Below are 24,339 nucleotides of genomic sequence, written 5' to 3' on the forward strand. Positions count from 1 at the left end.
GCAGGGCTGGAGACTATAAAGAAAGCAAATAAGCTAAGGCATCAAATGAAGACGAGAAGAACGAGTCAGAAGCAGAAGTGATTGACTTCTATTTATATGACTGTTTCTTGTGTCCACCTATGTGCTCTGTGCAGCACCACAAAAGAGGAAACAGTAAGTATCCTCATGACTCATGAGGTGAGTCCACCACGTCACTCTGTCTGGTTTGTGATTCTGAAGAAGCTGCTGCTAAAATCTCTAAAAGACAGAAGATTTCCGGTCTAGCTGGTTTAAACACAGCTCCTGTGAGCTGCCGGACATTAGAGTGGGTTAGACTCCAGTGAAGAGTTGCTGAGAGAGCTGTGTACTCAGTGTGGTATACAGGGCTAGTGAGGTGCTGGGTGTGGAGCGGTCAGTGTGCCGTGTACTCAGTGTGGTATACAGGGCTAGTGTAGTGCTGGGTGTGGAGCGGTCAGTGTGCTGTGGACTCAGTGTGGTATACAGGGCTAGTGTAGTGCTGGGTGTGGAGCGGTCAGTGTGCCGTGTACTCAGTGTGGTATACAGGGCTAGTGTAGTGCTGGGTGTGGAACGGTCAGTGTGCTGTGGACTCAGTGTGGTATACAGGGCTAGTGTAGTGCTGGGTGTGGAGCGGTCAGTGTGCTGTGAACTCAGTGTTGTTTTACTAGTGAGGATGTTGCTGACTTTCTATCTTCTCTTCATTGGGCTTCATGTCTCTGAAGGTGAGTGATTTTTTATCTTGTTTCTGAGTCACTGATGTCATACTCATCTAAATTTATGTGCCAGATAAAAAAATTACAATTTGTTGAGTTGCATTATTGACAGTACATATGTAACATTTCATTAACATATCATACATACAGATAACTTTTGTATGTTGCAGCAAAAAAAGCATCTACAAACTAGTAACTTTACAGGAGAAAATAATCTTGTTAGTCAATGTAATGAGTTTCTATATCACTTTTGATCACTTCTGCAAATCCATTCATTCTGAAATGTTTAGACTTTATAAAGAATGACAACAATAGTCCTGGATAACTCTTCTGCTTTTCTGTTATTTAGTTGAAGATACAAAAGACTTGTTTTTTGATTTTCATTAAAAAATGTGTATATAAAATAAAAGTATTTAAAAAGAGTAGATAATTCATCTGATCTGACTGATGTGTTTCTGCAGGCTGTAATTTGGTGAACAGAGAACAACTGCTGGATATCACAGCTCACACAGGAGGGTCAGTACTGCTGCCCTGCTACTGCACTGACCTACAGACCACACCTGAGGAATTCAGCTGGAAGAAAGACAACACAAAAACAAACAGACAGGAAGAGGTATCCAGTGAGAGTGGTCAGTACAGAGACAGAGTTCAGCTGTTTAATGGTCACTCTCCAGGAAATCTCTCTCTACTCATATCACACCTGACTGAAGAGGATGGAGGCATTTACTGGTGTGATGTTAGGAAATCTTTCATAACCATCAGACTCTTTTTAAAAGGTAAAACAGTGTCTCAGTTTATATTTTATTTCAAATCTTATAAAAAACGACAGTATAGAGAACAAACTCTGAGTTTAAAGCACTGCAGCCCTCATTACTGTTCATTTACAGTCATATACAAAAGTTTGTGCACCCTGGTCAAATGACAGACACACGTCTGTTCACTTTAATGCACAATTACTGTTTATTCACTGAATTGAACATCTTGAGGGAAATATGGCCTGTTCAAAAGTTATGGCACATTTTATATTTTACAGATGTTACATCTTCTTCTTCTTCTTCTTCTTCTTCTTCTTCTTCTTCTTCTTTCGGCTGCTCCCTTTAGGGGTCGCCACAGCGGATCATCTGCCTCCATCTTGCCCTATCCACTGCCTCCTCTACTTTCACACCAACCATCTCCATGTCCACCTTCACTACATCCATAAACCTTCTCTGAGGTCTACCTCTTCTCCTTCTACCCGGCAGCTCCATCTCCAACATTCTTTGATCAATATATCCACTATTCCTCCTCAACACATGTCCAAACCATCTCAACCTGGCCTCTCTGGCTTTATCTCTTCTTCACCTCTGTCCATTGCTCTGGATGGTTGACCCAAGATATTTGAAGTCATCCACCCTTTACGACCTCTACAGCCTTTTACAGATGTTACATGTTAAACTAAAATGTACAGAACTTGTTTTATTCCACCTTGTTCCTTGTAGTAAGTGTTCACTCAGTTTCACTCTGAAAATCCAGGAAACATGTCATTCCACTGGGATATTTAAAGTTATTTATAAGTCTGTTTGTTTTGTTGTTTACTGCCTTTATTTTCTCTACATGAGCTTCAGTCGTTCATTATTATGTGCACATTTTAATTTTAAACATTTAGCCATTTTTAAATATATTTATTCATTTATTGTACATACTTTATACTACAAAAATACATACAAAGCTTATCTAGTGCAGTAAAAGCATCTCACACACTGCAATTATATTTCCTCAACTATGTTTATGAAAATTAGTCAAATGACAAAATCATATCTTTCCTCCATCTAATATTAAAAGAAGACAATTCCATGTTTAATGTAAATGATGGGTATATGAGGGTAAATTGTGGTGAAGATACAGAATGACCTCACAGAAAGTGACCACACAGACATCAGACTCACCGTTGAAGGTTAAACATTATTTAAAAGTTTACATCCCCCTTTAGAACTACAGTGAATCTGGTCCAGCTGGCATTGTTGTTCCATAATTCATTAAATACATCTCTGCTGTTTCTTGTCCTTCTACATTGAAATGATGTCTAATGATGAACATGCGTATGTATGTTTTAATGACGGCTGTTCTGGTTATTTATTAAAGGTGTTAATGTCACTGTGTGTCTACAGTGAACCGATTGCTGCTGTTCTGTTTGTGTTCCCTCTGCTCTTGACTGTGAAACCTTCTTTCTCTCCCTACAGAGGGTCCACCTATAACTACAGCATCTACTGAAGTGATCAATGTGCACACCAGTCCAGCCGCTTCAACCCCACAGACCCCTCAAACATCTGATGGTAAGTACAACAAACTGACTGCAGCTGTTAAATCTTTATCAGCAGCTGAGTTTTGTAGTGTTTATTGTTTTATTGTATTGTTTGACCCAGAGGGTAGAGAAGTAGTCATTCTTCACACTGACTGGCTGGATTTGGGAGTATTTAAGGCAAGACTAATTAGGGAAGTAACAAGGTTTGGTTGGCTTGATCCTGGAAGCTTGTCTAGTACTCAGAGAGAGAGAGAGTGAGAGAGAGAGAGAGAGAGAGAGAGAGAGAGAGAGAGAGACCTCTGGTGGCCAGATTGGGAATTACTGACAACTGCTATGATGAACGTTCAGTTCAAAGTTCACAGTTGTGGCTTTGTTTACTTATATGCACGTTCATGTGCTTTATGATAAACATTCAAAGGGGATACAAGTGTTTATAATTTGTATTATATGATGTTAGATGTAAAAAGATTATTAAAAATGATTATAAAAATTGTTAAGACAAGTGCTTTTGTTCAATCTTCATACATCTCATTACCAAAATGCATTCATGATGGCCCCCAATGCTACACATCAGCGAGAGGGTCATAAACCCCTCCAGCGTTGGGCTGTGGAGCAGTGGAACTGAAATCTCTGGAGTCTGTCAATGGGGCACCATTCGTGGTTATCAGGTAGACCACAGCTACAATAATGTGGAGAACGATCACAGGGATCACAGCAAAGGGAATGTAGGGTAGAGACTTTGGACATTCTGCAAACTAGAAATGATTAAATAACCACCGTGTGTGTATATTTACATATTCCAATCAAGAAATGTGATTCTCCCTGTAGAACAAGGCTCAGGTGTTCAGTTTGGTCAATACCTTCATCATTACATACATCATGCAGGAAATGAGTGAGTTTTACTCAGAGCTGTGTTTACGCACTTCTGTCTTGTAGACCTTCCCTTTCAGTCTTGCTGCTATCCTTCTGTCACACATCAGCCCTGACACCCATCTCCACTCACTCCATCCTGCCTGCACCCTCTTCCTCACCTCTTTTTTGCACTGTCCATTGCTCTGGATGGTTGACCCAAGATATTTGAAGTCATCCGCCTTTACGACCTCTACAGTCTTTTACAGATGTTACATGTTAAAGTAAAATGTACAGAACTTGTTTTATTTCACCTTGTTCCTTGTAGATGAAGTGTTCACTCAGTTTCACTCAGAAAATCCAGGAAACATGTCATTCCACTGGGATATTTAAAGTTATTTATAAGTCTGTTTGTTTTGTTGTTTACTGCCTTTATTTTCTCTACATGAGCTTCAGTCGTTCATTATTATGTGCACATTTTAATTTGAAACATTTAGCCATTTCTAAATATATTTATTCATTTATTGTACATACTTTATACTACAAAAATACATACAAAGTTTATCTAGTGCAGTAAAAGCATCTCACAAACTGCAAGTATATTTCCTCAACTGGTCAGTGGTTTATGAAAATTAGTCAAATGACAAAATCATATCTTTCCTCCATCTAATATTAAAAGAAGACATTCCATGTTTAATGTAAATGATGGGAATGTGAGGGTAAATTGTGGTGAAGATACAGAATGACCTCACAGAAAGTGACCACACAGACATCAGACTCACCGTTGAAGCTTAAACATTATTTAAAAGTTTACATCCCCCTTTAGAACTACAGTGAATCTGGTCCAGCTGGCATTGTTGTTCCATAATTCATTAAATACATCTCTGCTGTTTCTTGTCCTTCTACACTGAAATGATGTCTAATGATGAACATGCGTATGTATGTTTTAATGACGGCTGTTCTGGTTATTTATTAAAGGTGTTAATGTCACTGTGTGTCTACAGTGAACTGATCGCTGCTGTTCTGTTTGTGTTCCCTCTGCTCTTGACTGTGAAACCTTCTCTCTCTCCCTACAGAGGGTCCACCTATAACTACAGCATCTACTGAAGTGATCAATGTGCACACCAGTCCAGCCGCTTCAACCCCACAGACCCCTCAAACATCTGATGGTAAGTACAACAAACTGACTGCAGCTGTTAAATCTTTATCAGCAGCTGAGTTTTGTAGTGTTTATTGTTTTATTGTATTGTTTGACCCAGAGGGTAGAGAAGTAGTCATTCTTCACACTGACTGGCTGGATTTGGGAGTATTTAAGGCAAGACTAATTAGGGAAGTAACAAGGTTTGGTTGGCTTGATCCTGGAAGCTGGTCTAGTACTCAGAGAGATAGAGAGAGAGAGAGAGAGAGAGAGAGAGACCTCTGGTGGCCAGATTGGGAATTACTGACAATTGCTATGATGAACGTTCAGTTCAAAGTTCACAGTTGTGGCTTTGTTTACTTATATGCACGCTCATGTGCTTTATGATAAACATTCAAAGGGGATGCAAGTGTTTATAATTTGTATTATATGATGTTAGATGTAAAAAGATTATTAAAAATGATTATAAAAATTGTTAAGACAAGTGCTTTGGTTCAATCTTCATACATCTCATTACCAAAATGCATTCATGATGGCCCCCAATGCTACACATCAGCTAGAGGGTCATAAACCCCCCCAGTGTTGGGCTGTGGAGCAGTGGAACTGAAATCTCTGTAGTCTGTCAATGGGGCACCATTCAAATGTATGCATAGGTTTGAAAAGTGAGGAAGTCAGTGCAGAACCAGCCTGAGTTGCTGAAACTTTAGTAAAGTGGAGAGTGGAGTATGTTATCAGCCTTGTTATCAGCCTCATCCCACTTTCAGAGAAATCCTCCTATGTTTTGTGCAGCTTGTTGCTCCAGTGCAGCCAGTCACTGTCCATGGTTCTGAAACTGCATCCTGCCTCTTAGCTTCAGCACCAGTGATCTGGACAGTGATCTAAATATGGCAGGTAGAAACAAGCTAGCTGTTAAAATATCTCCATGTTCAGTTACAGATTACAGATACAAATGACTTGGAGAGCACTGGTCAGGCGGTCTCCTCCAACAGGAGTGTGTAGACAAACGTAATGAAAAAGTGTCCTGTATATTTTTCCAAATAATGAATTTTAACTACATACAGTGAAGACCAAAAGTCTGAGATCACATTGGAAATCTGAGATGGTATTTCATTTAAACCTGGAAATAAAATTTAAGAGCTTTAAAAACTAAAACAAAGAAAAGTTATGATGCATAAAATGTAGAAAAAATATTCAAGATTCTGTAATATTGCTTTATTTGATTTATTAATATAACATTAATAATGTACCATTTTAAGGTCTGTGTATAAAAAAGTCAGATCATTTATTTATATAAACCCCTTCTCTGCAGAGGTCCAGCCTAAACATACTGCAGTGGTCAACCCACTAACCAGTCCAATCCCAGCATCTTTTTAAAAGAGTAATCATAAACACAGCTCTGAGTAAAACTCACTCATTTCCTGCATGATGTATGTAATGATGAAGGTATTGACCAAACTGAACACCTGAGCCTTGTTCTACAGGGAGAATCACATTTCTTGATTGGAATATGTAAATATACACACACGGTGGTTATTTAATCATTTCTTGTTGCAGAATGTCCAAAGTCTCTACCCTACATTCCCTTCGCTGTGATCACTGTGATCGTTCTCCACATTATTGTAGCTGTGGTCTACCTGATAACCACGACCAAAGGTACAAACTACACCATCAAGCTGTGACAATCAAACACTTTCATATGTGTGTTTATTAATCAGGTATTTTATTAATCTCTATCAGATCCTGCCAGGGGTCACTACAGCACTGCGGATGGAGATGGAGTGGTCAGTCTGGAGTAGGGCAGTTCTGCAACACTGGCATGAGTTCACAACCTGGCAGCTAAAACATCTTAAAATAACAAGTGCAAATGTTTACATTTTCTCATTTTACTTCCTCTCTGTTTTGAAACTGTTATCTGTTTAAGTTGTACTGTTAACCATCACTTTGTCATTATATTCATAAATGACAATATATTGTATAATATAATTGTATGATAATATGTATATCATACAAGAATACACAAGCACCCTACACTGAAAATAAAAAGAATAAGACTGGCATGAAAAGGCCATTAAACCCTTCTCAGCTTCAGCAGTGTTGGCTTCTGGAAATGAAGCACCACCAACGAGAAACCAGCTACCTTACTCACAGCCCAGGAGCCAAGAAGGGGCTTCTTTGCTGAGTGGACATGGGGTCAAATAAAGAGGTCTGCAGTGTTTGTGTCTGTAGGATTATAGATAGTGTCACATGCAACTACTAAGACTTAAATATGTCAAGGCAAATATTACATGAGGATTTTATGTGTATTTACTATACTATATATTATTATATATATATACTATATACTATATATTTTTTGTAAACCCTTAAAAATCCAGGACCTGCTAGTAGGCCCAAGGCTTTATTACACGCTTCTATAACCTAAGAATAGCTCAGCCAGATTGCATGGCAAGTTACTGAATAACCATTAGCATGTAATAAGCCTGGGATTGTAAGGGTTAAACTGTGTTCATTTCCGAGTGGACAGGAGAATCTCCAATATGGTCAGCACCATGACAGTAAAAGCTTATACAAAGCAACATATGGGTGTTTAACATGGACACTAGCTGAGTTAAAGTGCCTTTAAATGATACGTCACTGCAGAAGAAGCAGGAAATGTTCTCACAGCTTAAAATAACGTCCTCAGCACATCTTCACACCATCAGGTCAGCCGTGTGAGTGGGGGTGAAAGTCAGGGTGTGTACGTGAGCAAACTTTGTCTATGCTAATTTAACATTAGAGTATAGTCCATTGATGTACTGCAGGTTCTGAAATGATACATGTGCATGCTTTCTCCTGCATCTCACACTCTCACTGTGGAGCAGCGTTCAGAGCTGCTGGATGTTTATGTTGCAAAAAAAAATTCTGAGTCATTGTGGATTTTGAATTGTTAAATGAGGCACCACAATAAAAAGGAAACAGCAGGTTTGGTCTTCTTTTGTGTATTTTTGAGAGAGTTTTGGACTTTTACCACAAAAGACACCCAGTCAACATGTAATCAACGTCCCTACAGGAAAGACTGTCCATTTGGCAAGTTATTTTGAGGCCTATAAGTATGTTTGAATATGCATGATGTAGACCTGAAACTAAAAGCCACATTTCAAAAACATCTGAAATCACTGGTCAAATTTGGCAATAATTGACTCAAATAAGTCAAAAAGTTATTCTGTGCATGCATCTCCACAGTGAGGGAGGGGCTTTCTCACTCACGGCTTTACCAGCAAGTCAATTGGCTATTTTTTATAAAAGGGAGGGACAGAGGTACTAAACTGTCTGAATGGGGGAGCGAGGCCGGACGCTCACGCTGAGATAAGCAAGATTTATTAGGGGCAAATCCAGGGTCGTGGTCAAAACAGTCCAGGATCATATAGCCAACATGGACAGATCGGGGGACAGACATGACACAAACCAGAACAAACATATCAAACAGAGCCCAAGACATCAAACAAAGGCCGGCAAACACAAGGGGCAAACACCGGGCAGAAAACAATCAGGGGCGGAGTTACAAAACGAGGGGCAGGACTACAGATACCAAAACACACATGGACAGGACTGGGGGGGGGCAATCGTGACACTGTCCCTGGGGTGGTCCCCTCAACATGTGTCATCAGTACCCTCAATTAGGAAACTTATCTGAACCATATTTCTTTGTATTTTTTTAAGTCATATTGACTCCAAACCCCTTGTTTTGTCTATTTTTTATTTTAATGGTCTGTTTATAGACATTAGTGTTTGGGAAGGTACAAATACATACTTTCCCCTGAAATGCAACACATGCACGATTTCTCCTGTTTCCATCAGTATCACAGTTCCAGGCCTGCCAGACATTCTCCATGGTGCTGAACATGCATCCTCCAGCTCAGATTCAGCACCAGTGTTGTGGACAGTGATCTGCTCATGGCAGGTAGAAACAAGCCAGTCCTCCCTCTCTCAAACTCTGACAGAGGTCAACCTCTTTGGCTCCCTGGTGGAACACAATCTATCACTTAATATCCATCTAGAGAAAGCCAGCTCCTCTCAACACTTTGGTTTACAAGTAAAAATGTTGGGCCTGCTCTGCTGCAGCTGTATTCATGTACTTTTGGGTTAAAGCTTCACTAGCAATGCTCTTGTAAACAAAAGCGAACTAAATGTGTAGGACCTACAGAAAAGAGCTAAACACTGATTTGAGGTATGCTGGAGTCTCAGTGTAAGCCACTCTGGCCATAGATTTACAGCTAATTTGATATCTGCTGCACAGTAATTTGGCCACAACTCGGTTCCATTCTGATTGACCATCTGACCATCTGTGTATGCACATCTCCATACTAGATTGAAGCCAGTAAGTGAGATATCTGCGATCCTTTGAGGTGTAATTTTACATCACCTTAGTTAGTACTGTTGAAAAGTCACTCTCAAAAAATGGAATTAATTCTGAGGGCAAAAGGGCAGGGTCTTGAGCCCCTTTAGGGGTGCCTGTTTCACATGCCTGTGAACAGTGTGCAGATATTCAGTATACGGTCTCAACATTTTCTGTCTATCCGGCAGATCTGACTGTGGCAGCTTAACTAAAAGGAGTGAACCAGAAGGACACGGACACGAGAGCACTCTGAAACAGTTTGGCATCCCTCCGCTCCACCGTCCACAAACCTGAGTGACCGCATGCGAGCAGCGGGACGACAGCACCAGCGTCTCAGTTTGCTATAATTCCCTGTGTCCATGGACCCCTGGATCTGCTGCCTTTAGATGCTAATAAGTATAAAATGTTATTTTAGTTAGTTTTCCATACATAAGTCTGTACACATAGTCTATATAGTACCCTGCAAATCTAAAGCAAATCTAAAGATAGGTCTGGTCAAATAAAGATGTCTTAACTAATTTTGGGGCTTTTAATTTAACATAATCGATTATCTTTTTTTTAATATACTCAATAGATGTTTACTTTATCCCAATTGCAAGTAATATAAACAACACATGGGTTAAACTTGTGGTGTTCACCTTTGTTAAATCACATTTATGAATAGAAATGCCACTCGTTTTGGTTCATTTCTTTAATTAAAATGTAACATAAGGACATGTATCATAAAACAGGCATGGGGGTGGGGGGTTTGTGGGGGGTAATTGAAAATGTTTTCTGATTTATGTTCCGTACAGAAAATGAGCCAAGGCCAGTGAATCTTAGTTTGAAAAAATAATTATTTGTAATGTTTTTATTGAGCGAAAAACTAAAAACGGGTCCCACAGACCCGAAAACCCAATGAGGGTTAATGTGGTTCTCTATCTGCTTGTCTTACAGTGAGTTTTATATATTTAGGCACATGGGAACAGCAGATGTGGTTACTGCAGTCAAAGCTATTTAAGAAGTTTGCACTCACAGTGAAAATATGTAGTTCTCTTTTCCACAGGAAAGCATGTGCTACACAGAGAGAGAGAGAGAGCAAGTGAGAGAGAGAGAGAGCGAGAGAGAGAGAGTGAGGGGGGGGGGTTACTGACATGCCTTGGGCATTGACAATAGGGCATTAAGGATACGTAAACAAAAAATGACATTAGAAACTCTTTGTACAGACGTTTAGAATTTAGGACTCTTTGCTGACTAGTGAAACCCAGTGAAGTGGTGAATTTTACATCTGATGGTTTGATGGAGGTTATCAATGGTTTTCACTACTATAGACCAGAGGTCAATAATAGGCAGACCGTGGTCTGAGTCCGGACCCAGATACTGTCCTATGCAGACCTGAACCTACAGCCAGTAAACTATAGAGAATTCTTTAGTTTTGATAGGGTGGGCCTATTTTAATCGTCCTTTACGGTAGCTTTAGTGGCCTGGGAGACTCACAGACCAATCGCATGTGTTGTAATATGACATGTGATGCTACTCTGCCAATCAGATCTGTGCATTACGATGAGCACTGAGACTCGAGTGAGTGTCGCACACACAGGGGAGGGACAGGGTGAGAAGCAAATGTTGTTGAAATATGACTGTTGTACTTTATTTGATTCGGCATTCAATTGTTGACTGTATAAGATGTTGATATAACTACTAGGCTAGTTCAGTAAACAGTATATGGCACTGAATTATGATGTAAGTTAGACATTATGATGTTCTGGACCTTGAGGAAATTTTCTCTAACTGGACCTTATTGAATTTCAATTCAAGACCCCTGGCATAGAGCATTTGATCCTTTCCTTTATCAGGGAAGGAATGAAGCAGGACTTTGGAAAGCACAGTCACTGGGGCCTAAGCATACTTATCCAACTTATGCTAAGATCATGCTTTTGGTATGTTTTCTAAAGTTTGCATAAACTGTGCACACAAATGCTTTTAGAAATGTATATTAAAGTATTCAGTGCCTTGATAACAATAAAGGTACCATGCAGGTACATGATTCGTTCATCAAGGTACAAACAGTGTAAACGTTCCTTCAGAGGTACAACAGCGGTTTTAAGGTCCAATTGCCTTAAAGAAGCTTTTCCTAGTGGAAAAGTAGCTATTTTTATCTTTTTATAAACTAATGTTTTAAAGCAGAACCATTTAATAAAAAGCCTGGAGGCGAGACGGGGTGTGTGGAGTCAATACAACTTAGAAAATATAGTTTCAATGGATTATGGTACAGTTATGTTCCCTGACTAAAGGTACAGAGATGTACCCCTGAGGGTCCCACCCCAGTGACAAGAAGGGTACTGCCCCAGTGACAGTGTCCTACCTTTTTTTGCAGAACACTTGTGAAAGAGGTCACTGAAGACTGCTGAGTATAATGAGGTAGACACTGTAAAAGACATGCTGCATACAGCTACTGACTTGGTAAACCAAATACAGCATATACTGTCTGTCTATCAGCCTCTATTTTTTTGTCTTGTACTCTCTCTCCCCTCTACTCACATCTTATCTATCGCTCGCTTTTCACTCACTCACACGCACACACACACACACACACACACACACACACAAACACACACCCTGGAGGTAAGTAAATATACCGAATAATGAGGCTTAAAACTATTAACTGTATAATAAGCCATGTTTTTGAATATGTGTTCATTATTTCTAGGGAATATTTAAGGATGTGGTTATGTGGTCAGCGAATGGTTCGGGTTGCGTACCTGTAGGATTGTGAATGCACTGAATATTGTTGTAATAAAGAGCCTTAGAGTAACTAAAGGCTTAAGGGAATCACTAGAATTGGTCAAGTTCATTGTTCATTATCTACCATATGAAAAACATAGAAAAGGCAGGAGTGTATATGCTTAAATTTTTCCAAAGACCACCTTGATTTTTGAAAAACACTACTTAGAAAATGCTTTGTGGTCTGATGAACATAAAGCTGATCTGTTTAATTGCACTACGCTTGTCATGCCATCTGGGCCGGCAGCTTTACATGCATTTACTCTGGTCAGTACTGAACATGCCTCCGCTGGAGAGAGTGTGGGGGGGTGACGTTGTGAGGTAGTAGACCCTATGTGTTGTCTTCAGAAATGCCCTGATCGACACGAGTGTAGAACCAGTTATTAATCATCATTATTAATATTATTAATAATGAATTAAGCAGGTCTGAGAGAGAGGCACTGCTGGCTGGAGGGGGTCAGTGGGGGTGGTTTATGGTCCGTCAAAGTCTGGATGTCCTTCCACATGCGGTGGGGGTTGGAGTTGTGGAAGTTCTCTTCAACAGAGAGTTTGAAGGCATGTTAGGCTTTCCTAATGTCCTTCTTCAGGACTGCCTTGGCTGAGCTGTAAGCCTCTGCATCACCAGATCTGAAAGCAGCGTCATGTGCCTTCAGAAGTAGCCGAACCTCAGCATTCATCCAAGGTTTCTGATTAGGAAAGATTTTTTAGCTGCTTGACAGAGGTGACATTGTCAATACATGAGTTGATATAACTCATTACAGCTGAGGTGTATGCGTCCAAGTCCATGTGAGAGTCTGTAGGGCCTTCAGGGCAGAACATAGTCCAATCACTGTTCTGAAACTGATGCTGTAGAGAGGAGACGGCCCCTTCTGGCCACACTTTAACAGTCTTTGTAGATGTTTTCACATGTTTGCTGAGTGGGAGCAGAAACAATGATGTGATCAGACTGACCCTGGTGGGGAAGGGGGGCAGCCTTATATGAATCTGCAATGTTTGTGTAGACATGATCTAGAGTTTGGTCTCCTTTGGTCAAGTAGGAAACATTCTGGTGGAATTTTGGCAGCACAGATTGCAAATTAGAGTGATTGAAGTCCCCAGCAACAATAAAAAATTCCATCTGGGTGTGCAGTTTGTTGTTTGTCAATTGCTGTACATAGATAGCTTAGCATTAGCATCAGGAGGGATGTAGGCTGTGGTAACGATACAACTGTGTGCTCTGTAAACAGAGGGGACAAAATCTGATCATCAGTTAGTAGAGCACTGACTTTCAATTACAGTGGAGTCCGTACACCATGATTTGTTTACATAAACACACAGACCTCTTCCTTTATTCTTACCGGAGTCCTCAGCCACTCTGTCCACACTGAACACACTGCATCCCTCCAGCTTCAGTGCACCGCTCGGGAAATCCCCGTTCAATCACGTCTCCGTAAGAACCATAATGTCACACTCTCTGATCCATCTGTGTGTAGTAGCTCAGAGTCGCAGTTCATCCATTTTGTTTGAACATTGGCGAGAAAAATGCTGGGAACCAAAGTCCGGTGCGGGATAAACCTTAGCTTAGCCCATAGTCTGCCTCACCTTCCCCGTCTTTGTTTACGGTCTCGACGCCTGCATTGGCTTCACTCAGCTTGGGGAGTTGGCTGCGTGGTCCATTGCTCTCTTGATATTTCCTGAGGGAAATAGCGAAATATAATATGAATAGTCTGATGGTGCAACCTTCACCAAAATGAAAGAAGTAATTAAATACCTCATCTTTGAGCAACATACAAGTTGTTTTGGGAAATTCAGGAGACCCTTGCGAGCTACTAAAGAACTTAAATCTTGGCCAACTTCATGGCAAATAGCAAAAGTTGCTAAGCAGTGAATGGAGGGTGGGGCTTGGAATCAGTTAATTATTTATTTATTTTTTTCAGAATCAATCTTTTATTGATCCCAGAGGGAAATTGCAGAATTATGCATTGATAATATAAGAGGTAGAGGTGATTCACAGGGCCTCTCTATAAGCCTGCATTCACAGACACTACATCACTGGATTTGCTTTGTCACGGGAAAAAAATTAATTACATTACAAAAAAAAACATATATATATATTTTATTACACCATGTATGTTTACTTCCAACTTCTATAAAATCGCAATTTCTAAGCTTCAAAGCATGTATAACAGATGACATCTTAACACTAAGAGAGAAGTCATACTTCTGATCCTACCTGTGTCTCCTGATCTCTTCTCCATTCTGGTTTTCTCTCACCGTCCTCCATCTGCCCTTGTCTTTTAGCTACAGAGTCAAACAAGAGTCAAAGTGCACAGAAGTCCAAGCACTAAGAGTGTAAGAAATGTAAATACAGTGTTTGTGGATGTGTGTGTACCTCTGTATCTCCAGTAGATGACCCCAATCAGTACCATTAACAGCAGTAAGCCCCCCACAGTAGCATAGATGATTAACTCTGTGGTTGATGGACTGGATACATCTGTAGTAGAAAGAATAAAGAAGGTAAACATTTATGTTACTGTGTGTGGAATTGGTTAGTACACTTGATTATATGCTTGATCAGATTAATGAAATGAATGCATAATAACCTTGTTGTGAAGGACAAGTTGTTGAAATGACAGTACTGGTTCCATCAGACTTCTCAGTTGATTGGGGGGTTGCTTGATTTGTTGAGTGCGATGTAGTAGTCATAGGTTTAGCTGTGGGTGCAGCATGAGACAGAACTGATGCGCTGAACATAATAACTCATTTGAAAATGCATTATAGGCAACTTACTTTTTTATTATAGGCAGACAACTTTTTTTTTTTCATTTTTCGCATACACAGGGCTTTATACACACAAAATTGTCTGTAAAAATCAATGTCTATAAGAGTCTATGAACACATTCATAATGTTATTATGCATTAATAAGACATTATAAACATGCCTGTGGCCATGTTTATTATACATTATGAATTTTGGACATAATGATTTAAAATTAGTGTTCATAACATGTTAAATGTACCACAGAATCTCAGACCCTGGCCTACATTATGGGAATACAGTATATTATTGATAGACATATATTATTATAACCCTACTATGAGAACTGGGTGTGTGCTTGAGTATTGTTGCAGATGTTGTTGCTCTTGACTGCCTTTGCTTAATGGTAATATTGTACTCAGAGGGGCTCTTCTGCAGAGCGGTTTTGGCAGATAGTGGAGTTGCTGTGATGTGAAATGCAATAGTTTTAGTACTATTTTGTACGTTGGTTAATTGATATCAACTTTATTAGAGAAAATGTATTTTCATTTACACATTAGCTGTTATTTGGAGTATTCGACTATGTAATTAAGAACACTTTCTTGCTATACTGGAGTGCTGTAACTCTCACTGTGCTCTGATAGACCTCATCTTATCAGCTTTTCTGCATATCTCACAAGTGTGTGAGATTTTATGAAAACGAATTAAAATGGTCCATGGTGGATTATGACAAAGCAAAACAGACTAGAACAAGCAAGAAAAAGATGAAAAGATTGTGGACACCTTAGAAAAAGTCTTCAGAAAATGCTAAAGGGAGCAGATTAGCTAGATTGGTGGACTGGATCTGTATAACTTGAGTATCTCCCATGTGTGTGAGGTTTCATGAAAACTAATTTAAAAAAAAGCTTTAAAATAATTGGCACATACACACATGTGAAGCTAAAGTTAGATCCTTATTTGCAAGCTTATTATTCAGTTTTTCTATCCCACTTCAAATTTTGCTGTGATTACAATGAGGTGCCATTAGTGTAGAATGAATAATGAAGAAGAAGCTGCTGAATACAAAGCTAAAATCAGCTGAACACAGTTAAGTTCAGAAAAATCAATTACCAACATTACTTAACATTAATAAATGGAATTGGAATTTTTCATGCCTGCCAATGAGCTGAACAGCAGATATAAGGACTCACCTGAGCTGCTACACTGTTGAACACGTCTTACTGGCTGATGTAATGCTGCATACAAAAACTCAAGCTTCTGTATCTACTACACTAATGAGTGTCCTTCTAAAAGTACGGCACTATATTTGCATACTATTCAGTGAGCTAGCATGATTTGTGATTAATAACACAGCAGGAAATCTCAGCTGTGTGGACTTCAGCTATCAATGGATAAAATATAGCAAAAGATCAAATTACACCGAGGCAGTGATCTCACATATATAGTTTAATATGCTTTAAAACTGAGACGGAAATTTAATGTCAATAACGTGCTTTACTACATTTGCTGGATTGGTTATGGCTGTGTTCTCATAAGAAACCTGCACTGCACAACCAAATGAAACTGATGATGCCTACCAAAAAGGTAGCTGTGCAATTGTGCAATGTCATTGGAATATTATGAAATCTTTTTCATGTTTTCTTGTTTTAAATGGATCTAATGAGCTCCATTTTCAGACTGCTTTTCACAGAGAAATTAAGTTTATCCAGCCTGACAAAACGTGGTCTTGATTTCTAAGGCATCATATAACCTGGACAGATAGCAGAGGAGCCAGTAGGGAGAAGAGTTTTTCAAATAAAAATCTGAAATTTCTTGTTAAAGTATGGAGTAACTACATGTCCTGAGATGCATCTTCATGAAACAGTCTTCAACAAACCATATATGTTTCTAAATGATGGGCTTGAGGCTAAAGGACAAAAGCATATTCGCTTGAGGATTCCTAGAAAAGACAGTGTGTAACTCTTGCGTGTGTCAGAGTGAAGCCAGACAGGACTGACCCAGGACAAACCACAGCCTAATAACTAGAAGACAGACTAAACAGACTGAAACCAGGAGCAAAATTCAACAGAAATGACAAGAGAACAACAACCTGAAACAGGCTCAGAATTCCAAGAGAAAAAACATGTAAACATGACTTCACCAAACAATGTAGAAAATAAAAGCCATTCATACAAACACAGGACTAAAGGAGAAACTAGAAAAAGGCAAACACAATGACAGCAGATCCAGATACCTGAGATAACAGGGCTAAAAAGACCCAAGTGAGCAGTGATGAGGGGCTGGAGTTTTGTTGGAAAGATCCAATACAGAGTCCCAGTGTGGGGACTGTGAGACAATATAAATGTCCCTTCTGTAGACATTATAGAACATGATAAACATTCATATACTGGAGAAAATGTTAACTACTGCTCACACCCTCAATACAGAACCCTCATTAAAGCTCTTCTTGGAGCATTTGTACTGGAAGGATAACAAATCTTACACAGTTCATTCAACACACTTTGCACTCAGAAAACAAACCAGTGTTTTACCTTTAACAGTGAGTCTGATGAGTGTGGATTCACTTTCCAAATCACACCTGTACCATCCTCCATCCTCTTCAGTCAGGTGTGATATGAGTAGAGAGAGATTTCCTGGAGAGTGACCATTAACCAGCTGAAATCTGTTTCTGTACTGACCACTTTCAAAGGGTATACTATCCCACTTTTGATTGTATTTCTTCCAGGTGAATGTCTTAGGTTTGGCACGTAGCTCAGTGCAGGAGCAGGGCAGCAGTACTGACCCTCCTGTATGAGCTGTGATAGGTAATGTTGTCTTAAGGTTGGTCAGAGTGCAGCCTGTAGCGACACATATTCAGGATTGAGGATTATCGTATGCAGGTGACAACTCATCCAGAAGCACTAAATGAGGCCTTATAAGTAAGAATGACCAGTAAAAAATGTCTTAACACATAGTTTATCATCAGATACCAGATCACTGAAGTTCTCTTTCACTATATTTCTCCACACCTGACTACGACCACTCACAGTAACCACTATTAAACAAGTACTGCATAAATAAAGGTGCCCTACAAAACACTTAGCAATACCTTGGCAATTAAAAACAGTGTATTACTCTTGATCTCAAAGGTGGAGTGTCATTATATGTAGCTAAGCACCACAACAACTGTTTAATAACTTCACCATGATTATTAAAGAATCTAGTATCATTAGTCGCTCTTTCAGTACTACTGCAAAACCAGAGACCCAATGCATTTGGAATGTTTAACAACAAAGTTTATTATATCAGGCATCTAGATATGAGATGATCTCTTCACTATGTGTGTGGATCAAAACAGAGTTTTACCTTTAACTGTGAGTTTGATGTCTGTGTATCGACTTTCCAAATCACACCTGTAATATCCTCCATCCTCTTCAGTCAGGAGTGATATGAGTAGAGAGAGATTTCCTGGAGAGTGACCATTAACCAGCTGAACTCTGTCTCTGTACTGAATCCTTTCACTGGACATCTCTTCCAATATGTCTATGTTTGTTCTAGGTTTCTTCCAGGTAAATCTTCCAGGTGTGGCTTGTGGGTCAGTGCAGTAACAGGGCAGCAGGGCTGACCCTCCTATGTGTGCAGTAATCTCTTCAAACTTTCTATCTTTCAGTTTGCAGCCTGCAGAAACACACCAGTCACTATCATCACTTGTGCAACACTTGATCAACCATAAACAGAATTTTACTGTAAAGCCATCGTTATAAAAAGACATGCTTGACCACCTAAGCACAGTTTCCTAAAGCTTTCAGTTACTAATGTTATTATACTGTAGAGAAACTCACTTCAGCCTGAAACAGCTGAAACAGTTAGAGCTACTTTAAATACGTGTGATGTGGCTTTGAAGGCAAACAATCAACTCCAATGATTTGAATTGCTGTGCAGTTCATATCCTTCCATTCCCACGTCATCAGTAAGATTACAGCATTATTCAAAATGAAGATTTACACAGTACTGTGTTACACTAGTGTCTACAGTAAGAGATTTAATGCTTCACTCACCTTCAGCAATGTGGAGCACAAGCAGCAGATACAAACCAACCTGCATTCTTCCTGAGTTACAGAGCCTCCTCACTACATACAGAGACAGCACGACTGCAGATATGACCACTCTTACAACCCGCTCTACTGACCGATCTGTCAACTACTCACAAACTACACCACCTCAGGACTTCTGCAGAGCTCTTTACAGACCTACAGTCCACCTGACACGACCAGCACACGAGCAAATCCTGTATCTCTCTCAGCCGGACTTCACTGGACTCTTCCGCACTCAAATGATTGCACCTGAAAGAGGAACTGTGTTCAGATGAGCTCATCTTTCTCTCTCTGTCACTCACCCACACCAAATATAATGATGTGACAGCATCCTGTCAGCTCTTCCTCTTCCTTCTCTTGTAGCACACAGTGAACGACATCTCATGTAGTCATATGTTGCTGAAGCCACTGCCCTCTTTTTCTCTCTATACAGTCACTGGACACTTTATTAGAAACCCCTCATTGCAGCTACAAGAGTCCAAAGACTGAGACCTGCTGTGCAGACTGCAGGTCACATGGCAACGAAGTCTTGCCTGGTTAGCAGCTATAAAAATGCATTGAGGATGAATATTTGGAGATGAATAGACTTAGTCGCATTTACGTTCGCCTCAGGCACCATTTAAGGTGGAACTGGAAAATTCAACAAGAATCTGGCAAATTAGAAACGACTTCAACCTCAGAAAACAGTCGAATGTTGAGAAACATTTTACGAGAAATTGTTCTACTTTTGAGGAGAATGTTCCTGTCGGAAATGGGAGGAAAGCAGCTACAGTTCAAGGTTAAAGCAGAGCAAAGTAAACCTGTGTGTCACGATTGGCCCCTCCCAGTCCTGTCCATGTGCGTTTTTGTTTTGGTTTTGTAGCTCCGCCCCTGATTGTTTTCACCTGTCTCTTGTTGTCCCTGTGTGTTTAAGCCCTGTGTATTTAAGCCCTTTGTTTTCGCTGGTCGTTGTTTGCTCGTCGTGTTTGTGCTGTTTGAAGCTCTGTGTTGGTTTGAGTCTGTTACTTCTCATGTCTGAACCTCAATATCTCCGTGTTGGCTATATGACCTTGGACTGTTTCGATCGCGACCCTGGATTTGCCCTCAATAAAAGTCACTTACCTCCGCACATGCGTCCGCTACATCGCTCCTCCTTTAAAGCTTGCAGATGCTAGTGCTAACTAGCCTAGTATTGTCTGCTAAAGTGTAAACTAGGTGAGATTTGCTGCTGTTTAATTCACTATTTATTAACACTTTATTCATTAACTGGTTCTGTGGCCCTGCAGCTCCGCATGGTTTCAACATTCCCTTACATTAAAATACCTGATCCAGCTCATCAACTGATTAACGAGCTGATCAGGTGTGTTGGTCAGGCAGGTGTTGAGTCTGCGGAGCTGTGGGGAGAAAACACAGCACCAGCTAAACACAGTAAAGTGTGGAAAATACCCCTGATCACTGTCAGCTACCAGTTACTGCTGCTGTGAGGAAACAGAAGGGAATAAAGTCGACATGTCATGTCTGGCCGTTATATTCTGGGAGTGGTGTTGTTATGCATTGCTTAAATATACTCCATTACCCACAAGGCAGGGAGAAAGCTTACAGGGGGGACCATAGAGGCTGACGGGCAGTTATTTTTGGTTCAGTAAAGTTACAGATAAACCCACGCTGACCGTGTGTGTCTTTTCATTAATGCACTACACGGCATAACATGGTGTCAGATGGTGAAAATCTTTGAAAGTAAGTAGGGAAGATGAGTTTCGGTGACGAGTGAGCGAGTTTGAGCTGTGAGGTTGTGCCTGCGAGCCTAGAAGTGAAATGTGTAATGCTAACGACGGAGGAGAACGGCAGCAGCATTAGCAGTGAGGAAAGCACGGAAGAACTCGGCGAACACGGAGAAGAAGTGGTGCCAGAGTCGGCGCAGTCACCGCAGCAGAATTCATCGGCTAGAAGGACAGAAAGAAGACCCACAGTCATGGATAATCTAAGTCCACCCTCACCCATGCAGTTGAGTGGAAATCTCGCAGATAATTGGAAACGGTTCAAGCAGAGATTTGAAATATATCTAGCTGCCAGCGGAGCGGGGCAAGGGGACGAGAAATTGCAAGCTCAAATCTTTCTGCACGTAATTGGGGAAGACGCGTCGGACATTTATAACAGTTTCCAAACTGCACCCGCTGATCTGAAACTGGAATTATCTATTATTTTAATACAAGGAAACTTAAAGTATTTGAACATTTCTTTTAAATATTCATCATTTTCTCCATACTGCTCTGCTCGTAGAGCGCCATCTAGCGTTCAACACAACAACACTCCACTCTGTATTTGGTTTTTACAATGTCTGTCTGTGTTTGTCCTTTTTTTGTAAAACTTGTTTAAGTGAGGATTCCGTTTATACCACTAGTACTGAGTAACAACCGCCTTCATTTTCAAAAATGTTGAGTCGTGTTATGCAGGTATGAGGTAATTAGCCAAAGTCAAAGTGAAGTTTGTTTTCATTCAGATGAAACAGAAAGGAGCGCACAGCTGAACGAGATCGCGTCTCTGCAGCTCCGATACGCAAATATAATATAAACGTAACATAAAGGCTAATGTACATAGACAGCATGAAGGACATGACATAAATGCACAGAGAAAGAAAAAAAGATAAACGTATACTGAGATAAACGGTCGTTTGCATGACACATGAGTTTCATTCTGAAAGAAAACAACACTAATGTTCTGATTTATTCATTATTTTTAATAAATATTCTCCACTTAAAGAGGAGAAACAATCCAGACACGTCACTCTAATTATTTAGTAATTGTTTAGATGTAAAATTCGTAATTCTTCAAATATAATAATAAAAAATAATGAGGAAAAAACTTCCTTCCCCTCAGCAAAGACACCGGCTCAACTAGGGACAGGGCACTGCCAACCTAAGCTAACCTAGTTCGTATGCGTTCGGGATGGGATCCAGGCCCCATGTATAACTACGCTAACCCGGCATACTTTGAGGTCAGTGCCGACACGGAGTGGGGTTCGAACCCACAACTGCCATGTCCGTTCGCCTCGCCAGCGCCTTAACCCACTAGGCTGAGCGGGAAGTGCGTCGTCACAGGCGACTTTGATCCATTTAACGCCGTACAATGTCCACTCTAGCTGCCGCGGTTACGTCACACTCCCGCTTGCGCTCACAGCGCGCTTGAAATCCCCGCTGGCTTTATTAATGTAAGCCGTACATTTCATATAATGGAGAAACACTGTAATGATGTCAAGAGCCTGGAGGGTTAAGAGACCGCACTTTCTGCCGGATTTTCTGCCATTATTTTTTATACAAAGTATCAGACACAGCAACTTTGACCCTCCACTAGTAGAATTGAGTCAGGTCCTCTTCTTGAGCCTGTTGATATGTAAAGACGTAAACATGGTACTTCTGACTTTTACATGACTTCCTGGCTTTACAGGGCGACTCTTAGCAGCGCATTCACATCAAGTTAAATTGTTCTTTTTTCCTCTTGACTCAACTTCTTTCAATTTTATAACAAAAAGTAAACAATGAAAAACACATGGTGCTGCTTTACATGACAAAATGAAAGCTTTTTAATGTGATCTCAGACTTTTAGACTCCACTGTCGTTAAAATACAGACATTTTTCACTACATGCTTTTTTTAACCGGCTCGTCTTGGAGAAGCCCTGCTGGCCAGTGGCCTTCAGTTAATCTGTGTCTGTAGCACAGAACTGAGCACAGAAATGTTTTATTACATTAAAACTGTTGCACAGTTATGAGAAAAAAGTGATTTTGCTACCTTAACAAGCATAATAGTCAGCATAAGATAATGCAGTGAATAAAAAAGTAAGGACGTTTTTTTCCTGCTCCACTCATTTCACAGTGAGCTGCTTTTCTCAGCGAGAGAGAACAGCTGGATTGTTTCTACCTGCCAAGTTCAGATCACTGGTGCTGAAGCTGAGCTGCAGGATGTAAATTCAGCACCATGGACAGTGACTGACTGGACTGGGGGGAAAAAGCCAGTGTAAAAAATTCAAGGATTGTGTAAAATTGTGTGGAGTTGTAAGAAACGAGGCAGATTCTATTCTGCTGTATTTAATAAAGTGTCCGGCTGGTTTTGCACTGATTTACCGCACCTTTTTAAAACTAGACATAGAATTGAATGGTGCTCCATCAGCCCAGAGATTGCAGTTCAACTGTGCTACATCGCAAAGCTGGGGGGCTTTATACCCCTCTAGCTGATGTTCAGCACTGTGAGCCATCAGAAGTGCATTCTGATAATGTGACGCACACACAGAGAATGCAGAACCAACAAAATCACTTTCTTTAATGATTTCTGCTATCCTTTGTTTTAATGGTCCTAGTTGACCTGTTTAATATAGTAGGGGGGAAATTAACCCCACTCAACTATAATAACCCCACTCACAAAACAATATGAAGGTGACACACTAAAACCTTTGTTATTTACATAGTATGAAGATAAAGCACAGTGTAATATGTCTTTAAATAAAGGTTTTATAGTTCCAGCATTAGATTATATTAATGTGCACATCATAAATGAGTCCCTTCCTTCACTCATCAAGCGTTTGTTCATTTAAATGTCCAGTCAGTAAAGAGAACAGCACATTAATAAAAATCTAACTCTGCAGACTTTTAATTTAATTTAAAGCCGTACATTTCATATAATGGAGAAACACTGTAATGATGTCAAGAGCCTGGAGGGTTAAGAGACCGCACTTTCTGCCGGATTTTGTCAGGCATTGATTTTCACTCCTTTATTTTTTTGTCTTTAAATAAAGCAAAACATATTGAACAAGCATTAGATGAACTTCCATGTTCTGGTGAGATCAACCACAGCTACTATAATGTGGAGAAAGATCACAATCATCACAGCAAAGGGAACGAAGACTAGAGACTTTGGACATCCTGCAATAACAAGTCTTTAAATAAACATCATGTGGGAACATTTACAAATCAGGAAATGTGGTTAATGATTGCAGAACAAAGCTCAGACGTTGAGCTTCATCAATACCTTCATCTCTACAGACATCTAAAATGCAGTGAGTGTCTGTATTTATTACATAAGTTAATGAGCCATAAGAGGTGCTAGTGAAGGATGTCAGCTCACAGCTTCTCTACTCTCAGTTTTCATTTCAAATGTTTTAATTGTATTTTTCAAATGTGCGTGTAACACGGAACATGAAATCAGGTTATATGTGCTTATTTTATTTTTTATACAAAGTATCAGACACAGCAACTTTGACCCTCCACTAGTAGAATTGAGTCAGGTCCTCTTCTTGAGCCTGTTGATATGTAAAGTCGTAAACATGGTACTTCTGACTTTTACATGACTTCCTGGCTTTACAGGGCGACTCTTAGCAGCGCATTCACATCAAGTTAAATGCTTCTTTTTTTCCTCTTGACTCAACTTCTTTCAATTTTATAA

The 24,339-nt window shown here is 40.0% G+C and overlaps 1 protein-coding gene and 1 long non-coding RNA gene across 2 annotated transcripts; one reads left to right on the forward strand and one right to left on the reverse strand.

Annotated features, from left to right (window-relative positions):
• The first annotated feature begins 536 nt into the window (after nt 1–536).
• On the forward strand, nt 537–7,262 carry LOC119263176 (CMRF35-like molecule 6). Its single transcript, XM_037537511.1, has 6 exons — nt 537–719; nt 1,172–1,486; nt 2,930–3,022; nt 4,917–5,009; nt 6,533–6,631; nt 6,716–7,262. The coding sequence occupies exons 1-6, from the start codon at nt 671–673 to the stop codon at nt 6,772–6,774; spliced, it is 708 nt and encodes a 235-aa protein (XP_037393408.1). The 5' UTR covers nt 537–670; the 3' UTR covers nt 6,775–7,262.
• Nucleotides 7,263–13,237: 5,975 nt separating this feature from the next.
• On the reverse strand, nt 13,238–14,757 carry LOC119263180. Its single transcript, XR_005130170.1, has 4 exons — nt 14,488–14,757; nt 14,329–14,396; nt 13,454–13,789; nt 13,238–13,332 (listed from the first exon to the last, which is right to left on the reverse strand). It is a non-coding gene; the product is annotated as an uncharacterized LOC119263180 (long non-coding RNA).
• Nucleotides 14,758–24,339: the final 9,582 nt, after the last annotated feature.

Source organism: Pygocentrus nattereri, chromosome 4 (assembly GCF_015220715.1).
Source record: "Pygocentrus nattereri isolate fPygNat1 chromosome 4, fPygNat1.pri, whole genome shotgun sequence".
Classification (NCBI taxonomy): Eukaryota; Metazoa; Chordata; class Actinopteri; order Characiformes; family Serrasalmidae; genus Pygocentrus; species Pygocentrus nattereri.

Bases quoted from the DNA above. Each gene is read 5' to 3' on its own strand.
- LOC119263176 (XM_037537511.1), top strand. From the start codon at position 671: ATGTTGCTGACTTTCTATCTTCTCTTCATTGGGCTTCATGTCTCTGAA. The intron at 720-1,171 runs GTGAGTGATTTT...GTGTTTCTGCAG, and splicing joins TGGGCTTCATGTCTCTGAAG to GCTGTAATTTGGTGAACAGA. The intron at 3,023-4,916 runs GTAAGTACAACA...CTCTCCCTACAG, and splicing joins GACCCCTCAAACATCTGATG to AGGGTCCACCTATAACTACA.